General features: G+C 50.8%; 2 protein-coding genes across 2 annotated transcripts; one reads left to right on the plus strand and one right to left on the minus strand.

Annotated features, from left to right (window-relative positions):
• Nucleotides 1-2,566: 2,566 nt before the first annotated feature.
• On the plus strand, nucleotides 2,567-5,910 carry TPRX2 (tetrapeptide repeat homeobox 2). Its single transcript, XM_078360249.1, has 3 exons — nucleotides 2,567-2,677; nucleotides 3,540-3,727; nucleotides 4,310-5,910. The coding sequence occupies exons 1-3, from the start codon at nucleotides 2,653-2,655 to the stop codon at nucleotides 4,976-4,978; spliced, it is 882 nt and encodes a 293-aa protein (XP_078216375.1). The 5' UTR covers nucleotides 2,567-2,652; the 3' UTR covers nucleotides 4,979-5,910.
• Nucleotides 5,911-10,353: 4,443 nt separating this feature from the next.
• Nucleotides 10,354-27,077, minus strand: SULT2A1 (sulfotransferase family 2A member 1). The gene is made up of 6 exons (XM_035285208.3): nucleotides 26,885-27,077; nucleotides 24,339-24,547; nucleotides 21,041-21,167; nucleotides 16,860-16,954; nucleotides 13,590-13,767; nucleotides 10,354-10,600 (listed from the first exon to the last, which is right to left on the minus strand). Exons 1-6 carry the CDS (start codon nucleotides 27,018-27,020, stop codon nucleotides 10,488-10,490), a joined length of 858 nt encoding a protein of 285 aa, XP_035141099.3. The 5' UTR covers nucleotides 27,021-27,077; the 3' UTR covers nucleotides 10,354-10,487.
• Between the last annotated feature and the right edge of the window lie 392 nt (nucleotides 27,078-27,469).

A 27,469-nucleotide genomic window follows, 5' to 3' on the forward strand; every position in this document is an offset into this window, starting at 1 on the left:
ACCAGCTTGACCAATGTGGTGAAACCCCATCTCTACTAAAAATACAAAAAAAATCAGCCAGGCGTGTGACGGGCTTCTGTAACCCCAGCTCCTCGGGAGGCTGAGGCAGAGAGTTGCTAGAATCCAGGAAGCAGAGATTGCAGTGAGCCGAGACTGTGCCACTGCACTCCAGCCTGGGCGACAGAGTGAGGCTCCATCTCAAACAAACAAACTATATATATATATATATATATATATAGTTTTTTTTTTTTCTGTAGAGATGAGATCTCGTTATTTGCCCAGGCTGGTCTCGAGCTTCTGGCCTCGAGTGATCCTCCTGCCTTGGCTCCCAAAACCCTGGGATTACACGATGGGCCACCATGCCCAGCCACGATTTGTTTCATTTCCGTTTATACTTGATTCCCTATTGAACGTTCGTCTTCCATTGATTGTTATAAAAGCTCCCTGAGGAATGAACATAGTAATCCTGTTCTCTTTGATCCAAGAGGCTCCAACAGGCTCTGTTGCAAACCAGGGGTCCGGTCTGATGTTTACATGCAGGTCTACGCAGCCCAGAGAGGCTGCGCTCATGTGAACCCGGCTCATGAGATTGACATAAAAACTGGAATAAACCAGCGCTGAGGTCCTTTACTCACCAGGAGAAACCATCAGAGATCTACGTGGATGCCCAGCAGATCTTCGCCACACGAGCAAATCCAGTACAGAAACCAGCCCATATTGGCAGGGCCAAGTGTCCTGACGCCCAGGCACCTGGGGGGCACTGCTTGAATGGACAGTAGGGGCCAGAGTGGCCTCAGGGACCAAGAGGAGGCTGCAGAGTCATCCAGGAAGGACGGTGGTGGGACAAGGCGGGCAGCTGGGGAGCCGGGAGAGGTGAGCAGACCCGCTGGCATTGGTCACGTGGGGCCCCAGCCCTGGGAAGGGGTGAGGCTGACTCGGAGGGGGGCTGGCTGGCCCTGCATCGCCAGATCCAGGTTTTGGTGTTTTTTCCTTTTGGGCAATCGTGAATCATGCTGCCCTGAACTTGCTTATATTTAAATGTCTATCTTCATAAAATAGTACCAGCGAGCTTGTTCATCTGTTTCTGCCTTTCTTGGCCAAAGAATAGCCATGGTGCAAAATCTCCGTGGTCACCCCTGGGTTCCCAGCACGTCCTGTGGGTGCAGCGGGACAGCTGCGCGACGGGGAGTCGTTGCTGGGGGTGCGGCTTTCTACAACAGACTCTGAGCAGCAGGTGAAGACAATCAGCAAGGCTGTGGGAACAATGTCAACGTTTGATTGAGTTTTGAAATTGATTGCACCAGCCATTTCTAGTTCCCCGCACCGTGAACCTTGTCAATCTCTCTGGGCCCTGAACCCACGTGGGTCCCGCCATGGAGAGAGGAGGGCAGCCAGGTGTCTGACAGAGAAGATGCATCTCTGAGGGACCCGACTTGTGTGGACCAAGGTCGTGGGTCCCCTGTGTCATCAACAGTGGGTTCATTCACTCACAAGGGCAGATCAACAGCGGCCCACGGGAACGTCCATCAGACCTGGGCCCCCTCCTGATACAGGTCTGTGCAGCTCAGAGAGGCTGGCATCATGTGAACCCAGCTCATGAGCCCCTTCCATAAACTGGAATAAACCAGCACCGAGGTCATTTACTCAGCGGGAGAAACCAGCAGAGGTCTGTGTGAATGCCCATCAGACCTTCGCCCCATGGGCAAATCCACTGCAGAAACCAGCCCGTATCAGCAGGGCCAGTGTGTACTGAGCTCTCCTGACGCCCAGGCACCTGGGGGCAATTTTTTGAAGGGATAGTCGGGGCCAGAGTGGCCTCGAGGGACCAAAGAGCAGGCTGTGGAGTCATCCAGGAGGGAGGGATGGTGGCGGGGCGGGACGAGGCGGGCAGCCTGGGAGCCGGGAGAGTGGGTAGACTCGCTGGCATTGGTCCTTGGGGCCCCAGCCCTGGGAAGGAACGAGGATGACTCCTGGGGGCTGGCTGGATGGTGGTGCCTCTCCTGAGCTGAGGACCCCAACCATGGGTCATGATGCCGATTCCGCTGACCCCGTGTGGAACGCCCTCTTGCCTGGGCTAGGGCCCGTGAGGGTGAAACCAAGGTGGTGTTGGCCCTGAGGTTCCCCAGCTCCCAGCACAGCTCAGCAGCCAGTACCTGATCAGTGATGAAAACTTAATCTAGCCAAGTGTGGTGGCTCACGCCTGTAATCCCAGCATTTTGGGAGGCCAAGGCGGGTGAATCACAAGGTTAGGAGTTCAAGACCAGCCTGGCCAACCTGGTGAAACCCCCATCTCTACTAAAAATACAAAAAAATTATCCGGGCATGGTGGCGGGCACCTGTAATCCCAGCTACCTGGAAGGCTGAGGCAGGAGGCTTGGACCAGGAGATGGAGGTTGCGGTGAGCTGAGAGTGCACACCATTGCCCTCCAGCCTGGGCAACAGAGCAAGACTCCATCTCAAAAAAAAAAAAAGAAAGAAAACTTAATCTGTCATTCAACTCCTCCAGGAGGAGGGACTGGCAGGGCAGGGTGGGAAGGGAGGGTCCCAGCAGGGCGGGGCAGGGCAGGGCAGGGCAGGCACAGCGTAGAAGTGATTTAACAGCCAGAGTCGTGTCAGTGCACACTGGTGTTTGGGAACAGAGCAGGACTCAGGATGCAAGACCCTAGCGATCCCCAAGGTAAGCCGGGACAGTGCTGTGAAGGGCCCAGGCCGATCCTGTGTCAGACAGAGGCTGCAGAGTGCAGATCTGGGCATCCAGAGAAGGGCTGGGGCTGTGCGGGCAGCCTCCTGCCCTGCAGATTGGGGAGGACTTCGTGTCGTTTGGGAAATGGGATCAAATGGTGCAGCGGGGAGCAGCAGCTCACGCCGGTGACCTCAGCTATTTAGGAGGCCAAGGCGGGAGGATCACTTGAGCCCAGGATTCTGAAACCAGCCTGGCCAACAGAGTGAGACCTGTCTCTACCAAAAATGCAAAAATTACCCAGGGGTGGTGGTGCACACCCGTGGTCCCAGCTACTCCGGAGACTGAGGCCGGGGATTGCTTGAGCTCAGGAGGTGGAGGCTGCCTTGACCCGTGGTCATGTCACTGCACTCCAGCCTGGGTGACAGAGCAAGATCCCCTCTCCAGGAAAAAGACCGAAGGAAAGAAATTAAATCGTGCAACTGAGTGGAGCAGAGGATGGGGCCGGTGGCAGTGGCCTGCGGGCGTCAGGGTCCCTAGAGCCCTTGGGTGGGAGGGGGTCTGCAGTTGGGGAGGGCTGAGCAGGCCGGAGGCAGCCCTGCCTGCTCCCGGGTGAGGCGCCCAGGCTGTCTGCCTTCCCCTCTGTGGGTCCCGAATAATACAGGGGCCGTTATCACGCCCATTGCCAAGATGTGGACTCTGAGGTCCAGAGAGGTGCAAGGTCTGGTCGGGACCTCAGGCTGCTCTCCTGGCGCCTGGGCTTCTCGCCTGGGCGCAGGGGACGGGTTTCTGCGGGGGCTGCGGAGGTGGGGCAGGCTGCCTGAGGGCTTCTCTGACCCTGTTTCCCTCCTGCCCCCAGGACCTCCCCGGGCCGAGGGCGGTCCCCTGAACAAAAACCCTCCAAGGAGACAGCGGCAGGAGCGCACGGTCTACACTCGCAGCCAGCAGGAAGAGCTAGAAGTTCACTTTCTGGAAAATCAGTACCCGACCTTTGAAGAGAGACAGAAGCTGGCACAGAAACTCGACCTCAGGGAGCAACAACTACAGGTCTGACCCCGCCCCGCCCCGCCCCAGTCATCTCCCTAAGAGGCGCCCCCGCTGCTGTCACCAGGGCCTGGTCCATCCGGCCACCTCCCGCCCTGCTATGCAAGGGGTTATACCAGTGTAGACCTGGGCTGCACCCAGTGTCCTGCTCCAACTCTGTGCGGGCCCAAACCCGCCCATGTGATCGGCCCAGGCTGTGTCCCACGGGGTCTCCCGGTGCCCAGACCTCAGGCCCCCTGAGAACCCCCGGGGTCCCTGCCCTTGAACCCTCCCTGGCCTCGGGCTCCTGGGCTGCGGTCCCTGCTCCTCCCCTCCCAACCCACGCGTCACCCTCTCCTTTTCTCTCTCTCCCCTCCCTTCTCCAGGCCTTGGAGACCCGGGGTTCTCACAAGGCAGGAGGTAGAGGACAGGGGTTTGGGGAGGTGGGAGCTTTGAAGGGGGCAGTGGGGAGGTGAGCGCAGGGCGAGGTTTGAGGCAGGCCAGCCCCCCTCCCAGCGGCTCACCCGGGGGGGTGAGGCGGTGCAGTGAGTGCCTGAACCCCTCCTTCACCCATTCACACCTCCTCCCTGTCCCCTCTCCCCCTAGGTGTGGTTCAAGAATCGGCGTGCCAAGCGAGCCCGGGAGGAACGGCTCAAGCAGCAGCCCCAGAGCGGCCCAGGGCGGAGAGGCCGAGGAGCCCGCGCTGCGCCCCCAGTCCCTGCGGTCGCTCCCTTCGCCCCTGGGGGTCTTGAGTCCCCTCAGGGCTGGGGTTCCTGGATGTCCCCTCAGCCAGGCCCCTCGGGAGTCCTCCCAGCAGCAAAACCCAAGACCTACAGCCTCCACCAGGCCTGGGGTGGTCCTGAGAGTGGCGCACAGGGTGGCTTCCCGGCTGTCCCGGGTCCAGGCCCGGGCCCGATCCCGGCCCCACTCCCTGGCCTAGCCCAGGTGCCAGGCCCGCACCCAGGCTCCAACCCAGGTTCAGTCCCAGGTCCAGTCTCAGGCCCTGGCCCAAGCCCAGACCCAGTCCTAGGCAGATGCTTGATGCCACCAAGTCCAGCCTCACTCCCAGCCTCTACCCCAGACTCCACGTGGCCTCAGAGCCCCTGTGCCTCCAGCGTCTGGCCAGACACTCTATTCTCCGACTTGCCGGAGCTGTTAGCGCCCCTACAGCCCTTCAAGGCATCCTCGGTCTCCACCGACATGTCTCAGTATGAAGAGAAGGATGGCTCTGCGGATGAAAATCCCTCATTGCCCCCGGGGTTTCTGGATTTATAGGGGGCCTGTGCCTGCAAGGCCTTCAGATTCAGTGAGCCTGGAGTGAGTGGTCCATGCTGGTGACTTTCTACAGCAAATGCACCACCCTTTACCCACCCAGCTGCAGGTGGGCATTTGCTGTCTTCACTGTGCGGCCATCACAGGTAGCTCTGCTGCGAGTGTCCCTGCCTCTCATTTGAGTTGAGCCTGAGCATGTCCCTGCTGGGATTGGAGTGGCTGCTCACTGGGATGTCTGGCACTAGTGGATGCTGCTTGAGAGCTTTGTAAAGGGCTTTCCCCTGCACTCCTGGTGGTCCACATCGTCCCCAACACTGAGGATTGTGAGACTTTTTAATATTTGTCCATCTAATGACTTACAGCTTTCTTGCAGTTGTAATATCCATTTACCTGATGATTGAGAGGTTGAGAAATTCTCATGGGCGTTAGGAATCTTCAAATAGTGACTGTTTTAAAAAACATGTTTTTCTCATTTTTATTTAAATAGTGACTATTCATGGTGTTTTGGGCCCATTTTTTGTAGTTGATTTCTTTACAAATATTCTTTTTTTTTTTTTTGAGCCAGAGTCTTGCTCTGTCACACAGGGTATAGTGCAGCAGCACAAACTTGGCTCACTGCAACCTCCACCTCCCAGGTTCCAGTGATTCTCCCGTCTCCACCTCCCAAAGTGCTGAGATTACAGGCTCGAGCCACCGTGCCTGGCCAAAATGTTATTTAACTACAGAGATCTTGCATGCATATTTCTGTAGATCTATTTCTTGTACTTCGTTTTCATTATTGTCTGATATTTTACATGGTATTTAAAATTTCTTATTGTTAAGAAGCACATTTGTCTTGTACAGAGGATTCAGTTGATCTATTTATTTTGTTTCTGGGAAACTTGCTCAATTCTTTTGAATTCTAATAAATTACTGCATGTTGTAAATTTTGAAAACGAATGGAATTCATGGTTACTCTGTGGACGCTGTTTTTTGCTAAGCCAGGGAGTGCCCCCTCCTCCACGCTCCACACCTGTCTCTGCGTCTGGCTTCCTCTGCCGCTCCCTGGTGGCCGTCCTGGCCCTGGGTCCCCGCCCCCACCTACACAGCGGATTCTGTGACCCTGTCCTAGTCCGGTTTAGCAAATGCTCTAATCCTCTTAGGCCAGGCCAGCCTCAGCAGAGCAGAGAGAGAATTAGATCAGATGTGGGGGGAAGGGAGGACGGCTGTGCGTGTGTGTGTGGTGGGGGGGAGGGCGGGGAGACTTTTAGGATATAATGAAACCTCCTCCTTATTTAGCAGACCCTGGTAGGAAAATACACACAAAAACACCGAAACTCCACACCAGTCAGATTCAGACTCTGACACTGTGGGAAGAGTAGGGAGGAATCTAATTCCATCTACTGCAGGTGAGGGAATCCTGGGGGCAGGGGGAGAGGTGGTCCAGTCTGACTGTGGATTCAGAGTCCCATCCTGGGGATGGGGGAGGGAGGGTGGTGCTCCTGCCATATCAGTGAATGGGAAAAAGATTAGTTTGTTAATGAATGAAGATGGAGTTTGCACGTGCCCTGATTAGCTGAGTAGAAAGTGACGGGATTACTAGAACACAATTCCCCTCTTTTTAACCTCAATTCTTTTTTTTGCAGACAGGGTCTGACTCTGTCACCCAGGTCGGAGTGCAGTGGCACAATCTTGGCTCACTGCAACCTCCACCTCCCAGGCTCAGGAGATTCTCATGCCTCAGTCTTCTGAGTAGCTTGGATTATAGGCTTGTGCCACCATGCCCAGCTATTTTTTTTTTTTTTTTTTGAGACAGAGTCTCTCTCTGTCACCCAGGCTGGAGTGTAGGAGCATGATCTCGGCTCACTGCAACCTCCGACTTCTGGGTTCAAGCGATTCTCCTGCCTCAGCCTCCTGAGTAGCTGGGATTACAGGCATGCCCCACCACGCCCAGCTAATTTTTCTATTAGTAGAGACAGGGGTTCACCATGTTGGTCAGGCTTGTCTCAAACTCCTGACCTGGTGATCCGCCCGCCTCGGCCTCCCAAAGTGCTGGGATTACTGGTGTGAGCCACTGCACCTGGCCAATTTTTGTGTATTTTGTAGAGATGGGGTTTCACCATGTTTCTGAGGCTGGTTTCTAACTCTTGACCTCATGTGATCCTCCTGCCTCAGCTTCCCAAACTGCTGGGATTGCAAAGCGCATGAGCCGTGGAGCCCAGCCAAACCTCCTGCTTCAACACCCTGCCTCATCCTAGGTTCCTGGATCTAGTTTCTGATTTCCTGTTTTTGTTTGTTTGAGACAGAGTCTCGCTCTGTCACCCAGGCTGGTGTGCAGTGGTGTGATCAGAGCTCACTGCAACCCCGAACTCTTGGGCTCCTGCAATCTTCCCATCCCAGCCTCCTAGTAGCTATGGCTACAGCCATGTGCCACCAAGCCAGGCTAATTTTTGTTTCCTGTAGAGGTGGGGATCTCGGAATGTTGCCTAGGCTGGTCTTGAACTCCTGGGCTCAAGTGATCCTCCCATCTCAGCTTCCTCAAGCATTGGGATTATAGGTTTGAGCCACGGTGCCTGGCCTGCCCCATCTCTTTATTTTTTATTTTTATTTTTGAGACAGAGTCTTGCTCTGTCATCAGGTGCCAGGCTGGAGTACAGTGGCACGATCTCGGCTCACTGCAACCTCCGTCTCCCAGGTTCAAGCAATTCTCCTGCCTCAGCTTCCCGAGTAGCTGGGACTACAGATGCACACCACCACGCCCAGCTAATTTTTTATATTTTAGTAGAGATGGGGTTTCACTATGTTGGCCAGGATGGTCTCGATCTCTTGACCTCGTGATCCACCCGCCTCGGCCTCCCAAAGTGCTGGGATTACAGGCGTGAGCCACCGAGCCTGGCGCCCCATCTCTTAAAAAAAAAAAAGTGAGGTTGGTGGGGTGGGGTACCAGTATGTTTTAAAACTCTGAGGCAATTTTGAGTACTGCTCGTCTCAGATTCCTGCCGTGCAGTAGACAGACTCCAGGGAGTTGATGTCTGTCATTATTAAGACACCAGGAGGCCAGGAGTGGTGGTTCATGCCTGTAATTCCAGTATTTTGGAAAGCTGATATGGGTAAATCACAAGGTCAGGAGTTCAAGACCAGCCTGGCCAACATGGTGAAATCCTGTGTCTACTAAAAAACAATACAAAAATTAGCTGGGCATGGTGGTGTGCACCTGTAATCCCAGCTACTTTGGAGGCTGAGGCAGGAGAATTGCTTGAAACCGGGAGGCAGAGGTTGCAGTGAGCTGAGATTGCACCACTGCGCTCCAGCCCGGGCAACAGAGTGAGACTCCACCTCAAAAAAACAAAAAAAGACACCAAAGCCAGGCACCGTGGTTCACGCCTGTAATCCCAGCACTTTGGGAGGCTGAGGTGGGCTGAATACCTGAGGTCAGGAATTTGAGATCAGCCTGGCCAACATGGTGAAAACCCCTCTCTACTAAAAATACAAACATTAGCCAGGCGTGGTGGCGGGTGCCTATAATCCCAGCTAGCTGGGAGGCTGAGGCATGAGAATTGCTTGAAATGGGGAGGCAGAGGCTTCAGTGAGCAAAGATTGTGCCACTACACTCCAGCCTGGGTGGCAGAGTGAGACTGTCTCAAATAAACAAAAGACTTTAGTAAAAGAAAACTAAAAATTGCCTTATCTGATTGTCTTTTTCACAGAAATCCACCTAGATAAAATCAAGTGCCATAAAGAGAAAGATGTGGATGGTCATTATTTTTATACCAAATGAATACAGTAGCCACCAGTAAATTAGTTACTTATAAAAGGTTTTCAGGGGCCGGGCGCGGTGGCTCACGCCTGTAATCCCAGCACTTTGGGAGGTCGAGGCGGGCGGATCACCTGAAGTCAGGAGTTCAAGACCAGCCTGACCAACATGGTGAAACCCTGTCTCTTAAAAAAAAAAAAAAAAGGTTTTCAGAGCCAGGCAAGGTGGCTCATGCTTTCAAATCCCAGAACTTTGGGAAGCCGAGGCGGAAGGATGGATTGAGTCCAGGAGTTCAAGACTGGTGTGACCAACCTGGTGAAACTCCGTCTCTACTAAAAATACAAAAATTAGCCGGTGTGGTGGCGCGAACCTGTGATCCCAGCCACTCGTGAGGCTGAGAATTGCTTGAGCCAGGGAGGCGAAGGTTGCAATCAGGTGAGATCGCACCACTGCCCTCCAGCTTGGGCCGCAGAGCATGATTCCATCTGGGAAAAAAAAAAAAAAAAAAGAAAAGAAAAAACCCCAGACTGCTCTGAAATTCTTATGAAAAAAATGCCTGGCATGAAATGACTGAAGGGTTTTGTGGGTTTTTATTGCGGTTACTTGGAGAGGCAGTTGTGTCCCTAGAGACACAGTCAGACCAGAGACGGGGTTCATTCAGGGGCACCCCCCCAGAACTGGGAGAGTCCTCGGCTTCCACATTCCTGTTGTGATGCGCCCTGGCCACCAGGGGGCAACAGCACACCACTGTTCCAGCCAAGGGAGCGCCCAGCGAGAGCTTGGTCCTGGGTGTCCCAGGAGCCACCTAGAGCTACTGGTTCTGTACAGGAGACCTCCGCGTGGGATCGGGGAGAGACACCCCACATTCAAGTGGGAGAAAAGCACGGAAAAGGCACAGAGGCAACATATTTCTTCCCACTTGTGTAATTTAAGTTAAAACCAAACACCTAGAAAATACAATACTGTTGTTTGGAGATGGAGTCTCACTCTGTCACCCATCTGGAGTGCAGCGGTGCGATCATAACTCACTGCAGCCTCCGCCTCCCGGGCTCAAGCGATTCTCTTGCCTCGGCCTCCCAAGTAGCTGGGATTACCGACAACTGCCATCATGCTTAGCTAATTTTTTGTATTTTTAGTAGAGACAGGGTTTCACTATGTTGGCCAGGCTGGTCTTGAACTCCTGATCTCAGATGATCCACCCACCTTGACTTCCCAAAGTGCTGGGATTACAGGTGTGAGCCACTGTGCTCGGCCTATCTTTTCATTCTCTTTATAGGTTCTTTGGTTCTTTTGTGGAACAAAACTTAAGGTTTTTTTTTTTTTTTTTTTTTGAGACAGAGTCTCCCTCTGTCACCCAGGCTGGAGTGCCATGGCATGATCTCAGCTCACTGCAACCTCCACCTCCCAGGTTCAAGTAATTCTTGTGCCTCAGCCTCCTAAGTAGCTGGGATTACAGGCAACCACCATCATGCTTAGCTAATTTTTGTATTTTTAGTAGAGACGGGGTTTCACCATGTTGGCCAGGCTGGTCTCGAACCGTGATCCTGACCTCATGATGTACCCACCACAGCCTCCCAAAGTGTTGGGATTATAGGTGTGAGCGACCGCACCCGGCCCGCCAGTAACTTTTAACAACGAAGGGATCAGAGATGCAGAGGTTTGATATTTATGGATTCAGGATAAAGCAGGAAGTCTTAGGCGATGACCCCCAGTCAGGCACTTGTACAGGATAGCGGGACACATGTCAGCATCTATATAAGACCCAGAGTGTTTCGGACGTTATTCCCATGGGAAGAGCTCTCGAGGGAGATCTGCCATCTTCTCTTGGAACAGCTTATCGAAGGCTTCCGATTGGGCCACTGTGAGGTGGTTTTTCCAGTCCCCAGATATGCCTGCAAACATGAAACAGAGACTCAGGTCAGATGGAGTCTTGCTCTGTCGCCCAGGCTGGAGTGCAATGGCGCGATCTCGGCTCACTGCAACCTCCGCCTCCTGGGTTCAAGAGATTCTCCTGCCTCAGCCTCCTGAGTAGCTGGGATTATAGGCGCCCACCTCCATGCCCAACTAATTTTTGTATTTTTAGTAGAGACAGTATTTCACCATGTTGACCAGGCTGGTCTCAAACTCCTGACCTGGTGGTCTGCCCACCTTGGCTTCCCAAAGTGCTGTGATGACAGGCGTGAGCCACTGCACATGGAGGATGGGTTGCAGGACACCAACAGGTCTCCTGTTCCTACCATGCACCTGCTGGGGACACTGTAGCTCATATAGCGGAATGGCCGATGGCTCATGGTGGGCCTTTATCCTGCCTGGTTAACAGAATCATTCACCTACCTGGAAGCGAGTTCCTTCCTTCTCCTCTCTCCCATCCATCCTGTGTACAACTGACCAGCAATAATGCCAGGATACCATCTGATATGTCCAGAATTGAGTCACGTCCCTGTCCCCACCACGTTGACCCAAGCCAACATCATTTTCCACCTGGATTACTCCAGCACACATGTAACTGGTCTCTGCTTTTTTTTTTTTTTTTCTGGAGACAGAATCTTGCTCTATACCCCAGGCTGGAGTGCAGTGGCACAATCTTGGCTCATGCAGCCTCTGCCTCCCGGGTTCAAGTGGTTCTCCTGCCTCAGCCTCCTGTGTAGCTGGGATTACAGGCACCTGCCACCAAGTCCAGCTAATTTTTGTAGTTTTAGTAGAGATGGGGTTCCACCATGTTGGCCAGGCTGGTTTTCAACTCCTGACCTCAGGTGGTCACCTGCCTCAGCCTCCCAAAGTGCTGGGATTACCGGCATGCGCCACTGCACCCGGCCAAATCATATACTCTTCTATGACTGTGAATGATATCGCAGAATGGCTACTATGGAATTGGTGCCCTGCAAACATCCCGCGTCCTTCCATGTTCTCTCTGCGTGTGCACATGTCTGTGCCCAAGCGTCCTCTCCTCAGGAGGACACTACTCCACCCTATAAACCTCTTAAGGGTCCACCTGATGAACCTCACTTGGACTTAAAGACCTTATGTTCAAGTAGGATTACGTTCTGAGGTGCTGGAGGATGGGACTTCAACATATCAATTTGGGGAAACAGCACTCCACCCATATCACTCTGCCTCTGCCCCCCATCCATGTCCTTCTCACATGCAAAACACACGCACCCCATCCCAGCAGCTCCACAGTCTTCACCCATTCCAGTACCCACTCTGCGTCCAAAATCTCACAGACACACCGCTCACAGGCACGGGGACACTTGAGGTGTGACTCCCCCGAGGCAGAATTCCCCTCTAGCTGCTGACTTGTGAAACTAGACCGGTTCTCTGCTTTCAAAATTCGCTGGTGGGACAGGCATAGGATAGATATTCCCATCGCAAAAGAGAGAAATCAGAAAGGAGGAGGAGCTCCCATGCAACCCAAAAGCCAGCAGGGCAAATTCCATCTGGTTTTAAGGCTCCGGAGCAATCTTCCAAGTCTCAAAGCTCTGCTCTGCCCCCAGGGCGGCAGGGGCCCTGCTCCACTTGAAGTCTTTTGTTTTCAGATGGAGTCTCACCCTGTCACCCACGCGGGAGTGCAGTGGTGTGATCTCAGCTGGCTGCAACTTTCGCCTCCCGGGTTCAAGTGATTTTCCTGCCTCAGCCTCCTGAGTAGCTGGGACTAACAGGTGTGCGCCACCGCGCCTGGCTAATATTTGTATTTTTAGTAGAGACGGGGTTTCACCATGTTGGGTCTTGATCTCTTGACCTCATGTTCTGCCGGTCTCGGCCTCCCAAACTGCTGGGATTACAGGCGTGAGCCACCGCGCCCGGCCTCCTCTATATATTTCTTTGTCCGGGACCGATCTCTACACTAACTGGCCAGTGGGGCAGCCCCACTGTGTCCACCTCCAACCCCGTCCTTGTCCTCATTTCTCAGGTGAATCTCAGCTCGCAGGTCTGGCAAGAGCAGCAAGTGAGCCTGGTCACTGCCTGTGGAACACATAATTGCCCATGCCACAGTCTGAGGAGACAGAATCTGAACGGCCTCAGGTAAGTCAGATAACCCTCCCAGGTGAAATCAACTCTCCCCTCGTGCCTGCAGCCCACATCAGGACCAGGAGAAGAGGCTCCCCGATGAGGCCACGGGAGAAGTGTTCCGGGTGGTGAGCAGTTAAAGCTGATACATTGGCCGGCGTGGGGGCTCACACCTGTAATCCCAGCACTTTGGGAGGCTGAGGCGGGTGGATCACGAGGTTGGGAGTCTGAGACCATCCTGGTCAACACGGTGAAATCCTGTCTCTACTAAAAATACAAAAATTAGCCAGGCATGGTGGCAGGTGCCTGTAATCCCAGCTGCTCGGGAGGCTGAGGCAGGAGAATCGCTTGAACCTGAGAGACGGAGGCCGCAGTGAGCCGAGATGGTACCACTGCGCTCCAGCCTGGGTGAGAGAGCGAGACGGGTGAATCACAAGGTCAGGAGTTCAAGACCAGCCTGGCCAAGATGCTGAAACCCTGTTTCTACTAAAAATACAAAAATTAGCCGGGCATGGTGGCAGGTGCCTGTAATCCCAGCTGCTCGGGAGGCTGAGGCAGGAGAATCGCTTGGACTCGGGAGGCAGAGGTTGCAGTGAGCCGAGATCGAGATCATGCCACTGCACTCCAGCCAGGGCGACAGAGCAAGACTCTGTCTTGCAAAACAGACAAATAGACAAAAATAAAAAACCAAAGCTGATTAATTCAAGCCCTCTTTTTTTTTTCTTTTTTACTTTGTTTTTTTTTTTTTTCAGCCTTCTCTGTGCTAGCAAAATTCAAGCACTCTTTCATCTCAACTGTTAGCGCTCTGTTGTGACCACAGGCACGTGTGCCGTGTATTCTGGTATCTTTGGAAACCAAGGCATTTTCTTTTACCTTTTCTCAAAAGTTGTGGATTGTCCACCACAGAATAAACCCTTAGGAGGGAATAATTGGACATCCTGTTTTCTCTCATGGCCTGAAAGGAGCTGTTCTTGAGGATTAAGTTCAGTTCTTCAGGTTCTAGTGTCTTTCCCAGAAATTGACAGATTTTCTCCACATTTCTTCTTGTGTCCTAAAAAAGAAAAAAGCAAGACAGAGGCTACGAAAGAGAAAGAGGGGGCCGGGCACGGTGGCTCACGCCTGTAATCCCAGCATTCTGGGAGGCCGAGGCTGGCAGATCACTTGAGATCAGGAGTTCGAGACCAGCCTGCCCAACATGGTGAGACCCCTGTCTCTACTAAAATTACAAAAATTAGCAGGGCGTGGTGGGCGCCTGTAATCTCAGCTACTCAGGAGGCTGGGGCAGGAGAATCGTTTAGGCCAGGAGGTGGAGGTTGTGGTGAGCCAAGATCGCACCACTGCACTCCAGCCTGAGTGACAGAGCAAGGCCTTATAAAAAAAAAAAAAAACGATTAAAAAATAAAATGAGAAGGAGGAAACTGCAGAAAAGGAGGAGGAAAAGAGAGGAGTGACATGCAGAGGTGAGAAGGGTTTGAGATGAATGCAACTGTGAGAAAATAATCAGGTGAGGCCGGGCGTGGTGGCTCATGCCTGTAATTCCAGCACTTTGGGAGGCTGAGGCAGGTGGATCACGAGGTCAAGAGATCAAGACCATCCTGGTCAACAAGGTTAAACCCCGTCTCTACTAAAAAAATACAAAAATTAGCTGGGCATGGTGGTGTGCGCCTGTAGTCCAGCTACTCGGGAGGCTGAGGCAGGAGAATTGCTTGAACCCAGAAGGCGGAGGTTGCGGTGAGCCGAGATCACGCCATTGCACTCCAGCCTGGGTATGAAGAGCGAAACTCTGTCTCAAAAAAAAAAAAAAAAAAAAAAAAGAATAAGGTGAAGGAGAGAGGGCATGAAGTATGTAAAAGACGCAGGGATCCGCTGGGTGCAGTGGCTCATGCCTGTAATTCCAGTGCTTTGGGAGGCTGAGGCAGGCGCGTCACTTGAGTCCAGGAGTTTGTTACCAGCCTGGGCAATATAGTGGGAGGATCGCCTGAACCCAGGAAGCTGAGGCTGCAGTGGGCTGTGACTGCATCACTGTACTCCAGCCTGGGCGTCGGAGTGAGACCCTGTCTCAAATACAAAACAAAGCAAAAACCAAACCAACCAAAACAAAATCACAAAAGATGCAAGGATCTTCATGGATTTTCCTGTGTGGTAGAGTGTAGGGCAGCCGAACAGTAAAGCAGCCCAGGAGCAGAGGCTCACGCCTGTAATCCCAGCACTTTGGGCAGCCGAAGCGAGTGGATCACCTGAGGTCAGGAGTTCGAGACCAGCCTGGTCAACACGGTGAAACCCTGTTTGTCTCTACTAAAAATGCAAAACTTAGCCGGGCATGGGTAGCTCACGCCTGTAGTCCCAGCTGCTAGGGGGCTGAGGCAGGAGGATCGCTTAAACCTGGAAGGCGGAGGTTGCTGTGAGCTGAGATCATGCCACTGCACTCCAGCCTGGGCGACAGAGCGAGACTCTGTCTCAAACAAGCAAACCGAACCAGACTATAAAACACAGAGCCTTGGGTTTCCTAAGAGATGTTGAGAGCAGCTTCTAGACAGTAACAGGATTAGCAAGGAGAGGTTCAGGGAGAACCTGATGGAGATGTAAGGGCTTCATTTCAAATTCTGCTGTGCTGTCTACTAGCACTGTTTGAATAACACACAGAGTTTTGCAATATCTTCTTGTATTTCATCTCAATAATTAGGACTAGGGTCATGATCCTGGGAGATTAAGATAAGAGCATAGATTTTTATTTATTTTATCTATGTATTTATTTAGAGAAGAGCATAGATTTTTATTTATTTTATCTATGTATTTATTTAGAGACAAGATCTCACTCTGTTGCCCAGGCTGAAGTGCAGTGGCATGATCTTGGCTCACTGCAACTTCCGCCTCCTGAGTTCAAGCGATTCTCCTGTCTCAGCCTCCTCAGTAGCTGAGGAGGTGTCTACCACCACACCTGGCTAATTTTTTTTTTTTTTTTTTTGAGACGGAGTCTTGCTCTGTCATCAGGCTGGAGTGCAGTGGTGCAAGCTCAGCTCACTGCAACCTCCGCCCCCTGGGTTCAAGCAATTCTGCCTCAGCCTCCCGAGTAGCTGGGACGACAGGTGTGCGCCACCATGCCCGGCTCATTTTTGTATTTTTAGTAGGGACGTGGTTTTACCATGTTGGCCAGGATGGTCTTGATCTCTTGACCTCATGATCTGCCCGCCTCGGCCTCCCAAAGTGCTGGGATTACAGGTGTGAGCCGCTGTGCCTGGCCCTGGCTAATTTTTTTTATTTTTGGTAGAGCAGGGTTTCACCATGTTGGTCAGGCTGGTCTCCAACTCCTGACCTCAAGTAATCCACCAACCTTGGCCTCCCAAAGCTCTGGGATTACAGGTGTGAGCCACCCCACCTGGCCTTCTTCTTCTTCTTCTTCTTCTTTTTTTTTTTTGGAGACAGAGTCTCACTCTGTTGCCCAGGCTGGAGTGCAATGGCATGATTTCAGCTCACTGCAACCTCCACCTCCCGGGTTCAAGTGATTCTCCCACCTCAGCCTCCTCAGTACCTGAGACTATAGGTGCCCGCCACCACATCAGGCTAATTTTTGTATTTTTAGTAGAGAAAGGGTTTCGCCACCTTCACCAGGCTGGTCTCAAACTCCTGACCTCGTGATTTACCCGCCTCAGTCTCTCAAAGTGCTGGGATTGCAGGCGTGAGCCACTGCACCTGGCTTAGATGTTTTAAGATGAAATAAGGAGCATGAAGCTTGGACAAGGGTCAACCAGAAACAGGGCAATGAAGACCAGGGAGTTAACCCCACTCTTTAGGCCGGGCGCAGTGGCTCATGCCTGTAATCCCTGCACTTTGGGAGGCTGAGGCGGGTGGATCACGAGGTCAAGAGATCGAGACCATCCTGGTCCATATGGTGAAACCCTGTCTCTACTAAAAATACAAAAAATTAGCTGGGCATGGTGGCGCATGCCTGTAATTCCAGCTACTCAGGAGGCTGAGGCAGGAGAATTGCCTGAACCCAGGAGGCAGAGGCTGTGGTGAGCCGAGATGGCGCCATTGCACTCCAGCCTGGGTAACAAGAGCAAAACTCCGTCTCAAAAAAAAAAAAAAAAGAAAAAAAATCCCACTCTTTGTGATTCTTCACCAGGCCCCACTGAAAAGGATTACCTTCTTCAGCTCCTCGTAACTCAGTAACAGGAAGTTTTCCTTCCCTCTCATGGACATCCAGCCGTGAATGTGGTCAAACCATGACCCATATATCACTGCATGGGTTGGAGAAAGAGCGATGGGTTAAAAACTTGATAAGAGCAGGGATCCAATCTGTTACGTCCACTTTCCCGCTGGCTTGTTAAAGTGTAATCCACAAAGAAAACTAGAATGAAACTTGGTCAAAGGGCACCAACGCCCTCTAAAGTATATAACATGATGTTTTGATATGTGCATACCTTGCGAAATGACAGTGTATCATTCAGTTTTCGCACTGCTATGAAGGGCTGCCCAAGATGGGGTAATTTACAAAAGCGGGTGAAGTGAGTGGCAGCTGGGGAAATGCCAGACCCTGATGAAACCATCAGATCTCGTGAGAACTCACTATCACGAGAACAGCAGGGGGGAGACTGCCACCATGATGCAATCTCTTCCCACCGGGCCCCTCCTACGACACGTGGGGATTATGAGGATTACAATTCAGGATGAGATTGGGGTGGGCACAGCCAAACCAGATCAGACGGACTCAAGCTGATTAACACATTCATTTCCTCACATACTTACTGTTTTCCGTGGGGTGGTGAGAACATGGGAGATGGTCTCTCTCAGCAATTGTCAAGTATGGGATACACTGTTGTTATTATTATTTTGAGATGGAGTTTCTCTCTTGTTACCCAGGCTGGAGTGCAATGGTGCGATCTCAGCTCACCACAACTTCTGCCTCCTGGGTTCAGGCAATTCTCCTGCCTCAGCCTCCTGAGTAGCTGGGACTACAGGCACGCGCCACCATGCCCAGCTAGTTTTTTGTATTTTTAGTAGAGACGGGGTTTCACCATATGGACAAGGATGGTCTCGATCTCTTGACCTCGTGATCCACCCGCCTCGGCCTCCCAAAGTGCTGGGATTACAGGCGAGAACCACCGCGCCTGGCCCATTATTATTATTACTTTCGAGGCAGAGTCTTGCTCTGTTGCCCAGGGTGGAGTGCAGTGGTGCCATCTTGGCTCATTGCAGCCTCTGCCTCCTGGGTTCAAGTGATTCTCGTGCCTCAGCCTCCCGAGTAGCTGGGATGACAAGTGTGCGCCACCACCATGCCCGGATAATTTTTGTATTTTTAGTAGAGACGGGGTTTCACCGTGTTAACAAGTCTTGTCTGGAACCCCTAACCTCCTGTGATCCTCCTGCATCAGCCTCCGAAAGTGCTGGGATTACAGGTGTGAGCCATCGTGCCTGGCCAGTGTTTAAAGCACAGATAGGCAAGATGTAGGGATAGTGAGGGGGTTTACAGGATGTGATTTCTTGAGCCACTGCTATTGATTAGATTTTCCAAGATTCCTGGTGAGAGCTGAAGCACCCAGTCCAGACCTCTTCATAAGCCAGACAGCAAAGTCAAATCTAGCATTGGTAAGGGGTTTTTCTCATGTCTGGGCTTCCATCATACGGTCTCACTGTTGACCTTTTTCTGAAAGTCTGACCCGGGGCAAGGGAGGGGATAGGGCTGAAGAGCTCAGCCGGGGTCAGCTCAGCAGGAACTATGACCAGGCTTTGAAGGCTGGACTTCATGCCAAGAGCAAATCATTGAGGGATGGTTGTAGACAGAGAACGAGCTTTTCAGTCTGTGGCAGATCATTGCAATGTAGCCTGGCAGGGCCAAAGAGGATACTGGTGATGAATGTATGATGTGAATCTAGGTGACACTGAACAGTGGGTCTGGTTAACCAAGTGTCAGCGGAAGTGGTGGAAGATGGACACTTAGTATCTAAAAAAGGTGTACTGAATAGGCTGGGTGCAGTGGCTCACAGCTGTAATCTAGGGAAGTCTACGCAGGAAGTCTAGGCAGGAGGATTGTTGAGGCTAGGAGTTTCAGACCAGCCTGGGCAACACAGCAAGACCCCATCTCTTTGAAAAAATTAAAAAATTTTAATTAAAAAATTAAAAAAAACGCATGTCTATAGTCCCACATACTCAGGAGGCTGAGGTGGGAGGATCTTTCGAGCCCAGGAGGTCGAGGCTGTGATGAGCCACGATTGTGCTACCATACTCCAGCCTGGGTGGCAGGGTGAGACCCCATCTCTTAAAAAGAATTAAAAATGAGGCAGGGTGTGGTGGCTCACGCCTGTAATCCCAGCACTTTGGGAGACTGAGGTAGGAGGATCACCTGAGGTCAGGAGTTTGAGACCAGCCCGACCAACACAGAGAAACCCAGTCTCTACTGAAAAAATGCAAAATTAGCTGGGCGTGGTGGCGCATGCCTGTAATCCCAGCTTACTCAGGAGGCCGAGGCAGAAGAATCGCTTGAACCCAAGAGGCTGAGGTTGCGGTGAGCCAAGATTGTGCCATTGCACTCTAGCCTGGGCAACAAGAGCGAAACTCTGTATAAAAAAAAAAAAAGAAAAGAAAAGAAATTGAACAGAGTTTGACCCAAGGGGGAGGGAAAAAAAAGAAAAGATAAGAAAAGAAAAACTTTTAAAAATTCAAAAGTAGTCATGATAGTAAAAAGGGGCACTGAATGACGAGCGTGTGGCAAGAATTATTTTAGGACCTAGGGCCCAACAATGGACAATGCAAAGAGCTTACATTTTCGTGAGGAGACACGTGGGATAAACAGATAAATACAGGCTTGTGGGTGATAAGTACTGGAGAAAGAGTAGGTTAGGCAATGGAGATGGGGCGCGTTGCTGTTTTACGGCACGTTACAACGGTGGGCTTCCCTGAGAATGGCACTGTGTTAGCAGAGACAGGAACGAGGATGTTAATGAAGATGGTGGGACTTGATTAATCATTAGAGAAAGGAAGTGGTGAGGGGGCTGGGGGATTGGGATGGGAAAAGTGGATGCTTAAGAAATATTAGACTCATGCTAGCCTTCAGGTGAGGAGTGGAGCCAGATAGGCCTGCGCTAGAAGCATGGGAGAAAGGCGGTCAATTTTTTTTTTTTTTTGGAGACAGAGTTTCAATTTTGTTGCCCAGGATGGAGTGCAGTGGCTTGATCTTGGATCACTGCCACCTCTGCCTCCTAGGTTCAAGCAATTCTTGTGCCTCAGCCTCCCGAGTAGCTGGGATTACAGCCACCTGCCACCACAATAGCTAATTTTTTGTATTTTTAGTGGAGACAGGGTTTCATCACGTTGGCCAGGCTAGTCTTGAACTCCTGATCTCAGGTGATCCACTGGCCTCGGCCTCCCAAAGTGCTAGGATTACAGGCGTGAGCCACCTCACCCAGCGAGAAAGGTGTTCAAATTTGAGTTAGAACTGAATTAGAGGCATCAGTGGTTCTCTCTAATGGAAGTATCTGTGGCTGCTGTATTGCTGGGACTGCTGAGACACAGACTCACAGAATTTTGGGATCAATCGGAAAATGGAAAGTGCTGAAAAAGCCCAGAAATTCTACATAACTAAATTTATAGACATCCTAGAGTCACGCAAACAGGCGTGAGACAAATAGAAAAAGAGCATTCGCCAGGGGCGGTGGCTCAAGCCTGTAATCCCAGCACTTTGGGAGGCCGAGGCGGGTGGATCACGAGGTCAGGAGATCGAAACCATCCTGGTCAACATGGTGAAACCCCGTCTCTACTAAAAATACAAAAAAAAATTAGCTGGGCATGTTGGCGCATGCCTGTAATCCCAGCTACTCAGGAGGCTGAGGCAGGAGAATTGCTTGAACCCAGGAGGCGGAGGTTGCGGTGAGCCGAGATCGCGCCATTGCACTCCAACCTGGGTAACAAGAGCGAAACTCCGTCTCAAAAAAAAAAAAGAAAAGAAAAAGGGCATTCAGGGAGTTTTGGAAAGATGCATCAGAAAAAAAATGGTGAAAGGTCAGATCGTGTGGTCCAGCGAGAAGCTACCTTCCAGAAATCTGTACATTGGGAGAGCAGAGGAGACTATAAGTTGCCTGTGCTGGTACTGGAGGTTCCAGAGGCTTAGAAAATAGCTAGGATGCTTTATCACGGGGCAAGCTGAGGGGCTGGGTAGAGTTCTGCTGCCGCGTGATAGAGGAGGCGAAGTCAGCAGATTTGACCTCCAGGGTGGTGGAGCCTTCGGCCCATGGGTTGGTGAGGGGTGGAGATGTGAGGCTGGGTGTCAAATGAGGTTCACTGGAGGACTCTGGGCACCCCCCACCTTCCATATTTTGCAAAACACTCACCATGTCCTTGACAGAACCATTCAAAATATTGTTCCCATGACTTTGGTTTCTTAACAAACGTCATTTGTTTCCAGAAAAAATAACCAGACACGAGAACATCTCTGGGATTTCTGAGGAGATAAATGATCTTAAATGGAAAAGCGGGAGAATGAAAAAATCAATACAGTCATTCCTCATTCTTTCGGATCTTTATAAACACGGAGGACAAGCCAATTCCTGGAGAATCCTTAATAATATCTTTTTAAATTTCTTTTTCTTTTCTTTTCTTTTTTTTTTTTTTTAAGATGGGGTTTCACCATGATGACCAGGCTGGTCTTGAACTCCCGACCTCAGGTGATCCATCCTCCTCAGCCTCCCAAAGTGCTAGGATTACAGGCGTGAGCCACCTCGCCCGGCCAATCCCTAATCATATCAATGCATTATTTTAATAAATTACTTACCGCATGCATTAATCAAATTAAAGCGCCTATGAAGTAGTCACTCTGCTAGGAATGTAGCCTTGGAAGAAGGGAGCATCGCCCCTTCCCTCTGGGATGTTATGGTTTACTCACAATGGAAAGCAAATGGAAGGTTTCCAAAGGTGGGTGATGTATTTTTGTGCACTGTGGCTTAAGGATCATTAACAGGGCAATGAATTCCGCAGTTAAGCTACATTCATGCATATATAGCAATACAGATCCATATACAACGCCCAAGATCACAGATACATCTCACGGACATTACTTTGGGTGAAAGAAGCCAGACTTTGGCCGGGCTCATGCCTGTAATCCCAGCAGTTTGGGAAGCTGAATCACTCAAAGTCAGGAGTTCGAGACCAGCCTGGCCAACAGAGCGAAACCCTGTGTGTCTACTAAAAATACAAAAATTAGCCAGGCATGGTGACACACACCTCTAGTCTCAGCTATTTGAGAAGCTGAGGCAGGAGAATCACTTGAACCTGGGAGGCAGAGGTTGCAGTGAGCCGAGACCTAACCACTGCACTCCAGCCTGGCAACAGAGTGACACTCCATCTCATAAAAAAAGAAGCTAAATTTCCAATGCCTCATAAAGTGTGAGTCCATTTGTATGAAATTCAACAAGCCAAACTCATCTACAGCTGTAAATCAGGGGAGTGTCTGCCTCTGTGGGGGGCACTGGTGGGGAAGGGGGGATGAGGGCGGGAAAGTGTTCTAAATTTGTATCTAGATGGTGGTTGTTTAGTGTGTATACATACAAATATTCATTATGCTAATGCTTAGGGTTACTGCCGGGCACGGTGGCTCTCACCTGTAATCCCAGCACTTTGGGAGGCCAAGGTGGGTGGATCACCTGAGGTCAGGAGTTCGAAACAAGCCTGACCAACACGGAGAAACCCCGGCTCTATTAAAAATACAAAATTAGCTGGGCCTGGTGGCGCATGCCTGTAATTCCAGCTACTCAGGAGGCTGAGGCAGGAGAATCGCTTGGACCTGGGAGGTGGAGATTGCAGTGAGCCGACACTGCACCACTGCACTCCAGCCTGGGCAACAAGAGCGAAACTCTGTCTCAAAAAAAAAATCCTTCAGATTACTGCAAACACACGGGCACACACTTGCACACACATTCACACACACACGCACACGTATGCACACATGCAAGATCACACACATCTGAACATCTGAATTTCACTTTGGATTCTGCATCGACTCTTTGTGACGTCATTCTAGGCCTCGGCTCTCTTGAGGCCCAGGGATTTCACGAAACACCAGTGAGACCCATGGTGCTGCTCTACATTGTACGATTTCCAAGAGAGGAGAATATGATTCTAATCTTCTCCATTTAACTTGAGCAAAAACACCCTTTTTTTTTTTTGTTTCCAGGATGGTGTCTCACTCCGTCGCCCAGGCTGGAGTGCAGTGGCACGATCTTGGGTCACTGCAACCTCTGCCTCCCAGATTCAAGTGATTCTCCTGCCTCAACCTCCCAAGTAGCTGGGATTACAGGTGTCCATCACCACACCCAGCTAATTTTTGTATTTTAGTAGAGACGGGGTTTCGCCATGTTGGCCAGGCTAGTCTTGAACTCCTGACCTTGTGATCCACCTGCCTCAACCTACCAAAGTGCTGGGATTACAGGTATGAGTCACTGTGCCTGGCTGCAAAAAAAAACTTTTAAAAATTCACACACCAATAAACACCTTCCAGGAAAGTATGATTCTAGAAATGGTCTGAGCCATGCAAAGTCCTGGATATACCTTGTCCCTCTCCTGATCACCCCTCAGCCCCATGGGAGATGCGTGTGGCTGCTGATATCAACACACAGTGAGACGCAGTAGGAAGAGCACCCAGACATGGCACCGGCTCAGTCAGCCTGGATACTGGCCTTGTTGATGAATATGATGCTGCTTTTTTTTTTTTGAGATGGAACTTTGCTCTTGTTGCCCAGGCTGGAGTGAAATGGCATGATCTTGGCTCACCTCAACCTCTGCCTCCCGGATTCAAGAGTCTCCTGGCTCAGCCTGCTAAGTAGCTGGGATTACAGGCATATGCCACTGTGCTCAGCTAATTTTGTATTTTTAGTAGAGGTAGTGTTTCTCCATGTTGATCAGGCTGGTCTCGAACTCCTGACCTCAGGCAATACACCTGCCTTGGCCTCCCAAAGTGCTGGGATTACAGGCGTGAGCCACTGTACCCAGCCCGCATTAACCTGCTTCTCTGATTCCCTTTCTACGTACTACTTATTTTAGGGCAGGAATGTCTGCCTCTGTGGGGGGCACTGGTTGGGAAGGGGTGCTTCCCAACTTACAGCAGGTCTGTGTTGTTGGGGTTTCACTATGCTGGCAAGGCTGGTCTCGAACTGCTGACCTCAGGTGATCCACCTGCCTTGGCCTCTCAAAGTGCTGGGATTACAGGTGTGAGCCACCGTGCCTGGCTGAATGGGCTGCTTCTTATAGGAACACCTCTGTGTCTTTTAAGTGGCAGGAAGTGCTTGGTGAGTTCAGATTGGTTTTTTAGGGCAAAAAAGGCAGTTGCATAGTATATGATATGGCTATCCATTTTGACTGGGCTTAGAACCTGGTTTTCTAAGATTCTGGCACTATCGCTTCACCCTATCCCTGGTTTAAATCTGGCTGGGATAACCTGTGAAGTGCTCTACACCCTTGAACTCAAGGACAGTTCTTGGAACAGCCACACAGGTGTCACCTAATATGGAATCTCAGGTCCCAACAACACAGACCTGCTGAAGGAGAAAGCATTTCAGCAGGATCTCCAGGTCACCTACAGGCGCATGAGCGTTTGAAAGGCATTGATCAAACACGTCTGAACCATTACGCACTGACCTTGGCTTTGGAAGTGAAGGTAGACTTGGGGAATAAGTGGTTGGGGAGGTGGGAGCTGATGAGACGTGGGCCCTCCTTCTCACTTAGCATTTTATACCCAATGTCACTCTCTACCCAGGGCGAGCGCTCCCAGATGGACACAGATTGGACCCACTTGGGATCCCCCTTGGAGTGAATCAGGCAGAGAATCTCAATCAACCAGTTTGTTCCTGGAAAAAGAAGGAAAAAAATTACAGTAAGATATGTATAATATAAAATGTACCATCTCAATCTTAAATTATTATTATTATTTTTGAGACGGAGTTTTGCTTTTGTTACCCAGGCTGGAGTGCAATGGTGCGATCCTGGCTCACTCCATCCTCTGCCTCCCAGGTTCAAGAGATTCTTCTGCCTCAGCCTCCTGAGTAGCTGGGACTGCAGGCATGCGCCACCATGCCCAGCTAATTTTTATATTTTTAGTAGAGATGGGGTTTCACCATGTTGAGATAGGGATGGTCTCGATCTCTTGACCTCGTGATCCACCCACCTTGGCCTCCCAAAATGCTGGGATTATAGGCATGAGCCACCGTGCCCAGCCTATTTTTTATATATATATATATGTATTTTGAGATGGGGTGTCCCTCTAGCCCAGGCTAGAGTGCAGTGGTGCAATTATAGCCCACTGCAGCCTTGACCTCTGGGCTCAAGTGATCCTAATACCTTGGCCTCCTGCTTCAGCCTCCCAAGTAGTTGAGACCTCAGGCATGCGCCATTGCACTGAACTAATTTTTTTTAGAAAATTTTATTATAGAGACCAGGCCTTGCTGTTTTCCAGGCTGGTCTTGAACTCTTGACCTCAAGCCATCTTCCTGCCTTGGCCTCTCAAAGCCCTGGGATTGCAGGCGTGAGTCACTGTGGCCAGCTCTCAACTCCCCTCTGTTTTTTTTTTTTTGAGACCGAGTGTTGCTCTGTGCACAGGCTGGAGTGCAGTGGCGTGATTTGGCTCACTGCAACCTCCACCTCCTGGGTTCAAGCGATTCTCCTGCCTCAGTATCCCAAGTAGCTGGGACTACAGGCATGAGCCACCACACCTGGCTAATTTTTGTATTTTTGTTAGAGACAGGGTTTCATCATGTTGGCCAGACTGGTCTCGAACTCCTGACCTCAGGTGATCTGCCTGCCTTGGCCTCCCAAAGTGCTGGGATTATAGGCGTGAGACACCGTGCCCCACCTCTCAACCACTTCTAAGGCTACACTTTTGTAGTGTTAAGCATATTCCCACTGTTGCTCAACCAATTTGCAGAGGACTTCTGCAAAACTGAAACTCTATGCAGAACCAGGGTCAACTCTCCATCTGCCCTTCTCTTCAATCCCTGGCACTCACCACTGTACTTCCTGTTTCTATGAAGTCTGATGACCCTAGGTACTTTAAGTAAGTGGAATCACACAGCATTTGTATTTTTGTGACTGGCTTATTTCATTTAGCATAATGTCCCTGATGTTTATCCGTGTTGCAGCATGCGCCAGAATTTCCTTCTTTCTCAAGGATGAATCACATTCAACTGTATCCACATATCACATCTTGTCTAACCACTTACCTGTCGGTGGATATCTGCGTTGCTTCCACCTTTGGGTTATTATTATTATTATTTTTTGAGATGGAGTTTTGCTCTTGTTACCCAGGCTGGAGAGCAATGGCACGATCTCGGCTCACCGCAACCTCTGCCTCCTGGGTTCAGGCAATTCTCCTGCCTCAGCCTCCTGAGTAGCTGGGATTACAGGCACGTGCCACCATGCCCAGCTAATTTTTTGTATTTTTAGTAGAGACGGGGTTTCACCATGTTGACCAGGACGGTCTCGATCTCTTGACCTCGTGATCCACCTGCCTTGGCCTCCCAAAGTGCTGGGATTACAGGCGTGAGCCACCGTGCCTGGTCACCTTTTGGCTATTTGTTGAAATCCTTTTAATAAGTTCCCATTGCTCTTGGTCTCTCAGGGTCATGCCACGTCCAATGTCTTCAGCCTCAATCCTCAATCCGTCCATAGCGCTCTTACCGCCCCCCGCCCCACAGCCCCACTCCCGTCCCGCCCCACAGCCCCACTCCTGTGGACACGCGATCCTCATCTTTCAGCCCCTTGAGCTTGTCAGGTTCTTTTCCAATTCCTGGCCATTGTCCATGATGATCCTCCTATAGGAAAATATCCCCTCCCCACCAAGCAATTTCACACTCATTCTTTCTATTTCAATCTAAGAGGCATTTCTTCTCTCAGGGCTGGTCATCCTCAGCCATACTCCTTCCCACCGACACTAAACAATCACCTGAATCTGCCTTAGGATTCAGTCCTGTAGATTCTCCGAATACCTTAGATTCACCCTCTGAGCACTCATCTTACTGTGTAATTTCCTGGCTAAATCCTTTTCTACGATTGTCAATGGTATTAGGCGTTCCTCCCTTCCCCACAAAGCAATGCTCGTTGTCCGGCATAGAGAAAGCACTTCAGTCATCTACTGAATGGATGAGGAATCCAACCACAGCCTTCCTCTGTCCACGATTCTGCCTCCTTACCTGATTTGGGGTAAGTCACTATTACTACATCTTCATCCTTTATCACGAACTCATCATGAACTTTTCTTAGGATTTCAGTTTGTAGACCTGTGTTAGGGAAAGGTATGCCTTCGAACCATAGGAAATCATCTGACATAATGCTGAGCAATTCCTGCCTGGCGCTGGGTTTCAGCTGTGGCTGCCAGTAGAGGCTGTGGCAGGTACAGGGAGATCAGCTTTTATAGCAAGGATAAAACGATCTTTAACCTCGCTCTGGCGTGCCACGTGCTTGTTGCGAAGTTTCTTTGCTGATAGAGAGAGCAGTAGTGCGATCCATACTCAAAAATCCTGCACGAATCCTGAGACCATTTTAGGGGTTATCTGAGTCTGAGTTCATGGGAGCGAACTGCAAATTCAACGACAAACAGAAGGACAAATATTTTTAATATGCTTAATTTTTAAGAGCAGTTTGAGACTTACAGAAAAATTACAGAGAGAGTGCAGAGAGTTCCCATACTCCATACTTAATTTGGATTTCCTTGGTTTTCATCTCGTGCTGCTCTTTTTTTTTTGCTCCAAAATCCCATCCTGGAGACTACACGACAT

Source organism: Callithrix jacchus, chromosome 22 (assembly GCF_049354715.1).
Source record: "Callithrix jacchus isolate 240 chromosome 22, calJac240_pri, whole genome shotgun sequence".
NCBI classification, from domain to species: Eukaryota; Metazoa; Chordata; class Mammalia; order Primates; family Cebidae; genus Callithrix; species Callithrix jacchus.

Coding starts and splice junctions, on each gene's coding strand:
- TPRX2 (XM_078360249.1), top strand. CDS start 2,653: ATGCAAGACCCTAGCGATCCCCAAG. Junction 2,678..3,539: donor AGACCCTAGCGATCCCCAAG/GTAAGCCGGGAC, acceptor TCCTGCCCCCAG/GACCTCCCCGGGCCGAGGGC. Junction 3,728..4,309: donor TCAGGGAGCAACAACTACAG/GTCTGACCCCGC, acceptor CTCTCCCCCTAG/GTGTGGTTCAAGAATCGGCG.
- SULT2A1 (XM_035285208.3), bottom strand. CDS start 27,020: ATGTCAGATGATTTCCTATGGTTCGAAGGCATACCTTTCCCTAACACA. Junction 24,548..26,884: donor AGTGACTTACCCCAAATCAG/GTAAGGAGGCAG, acceptor TTCTTTTTCCAG/GAACAAACTGGTTGATTGAG. Junction 13,768..16,859: donor GTTACGAGGAGCTGAAGAAG/GTAATCCTTTTC, acceptor TTTCTTTTTTAG/GACACAAGAAGAAATGTGGA.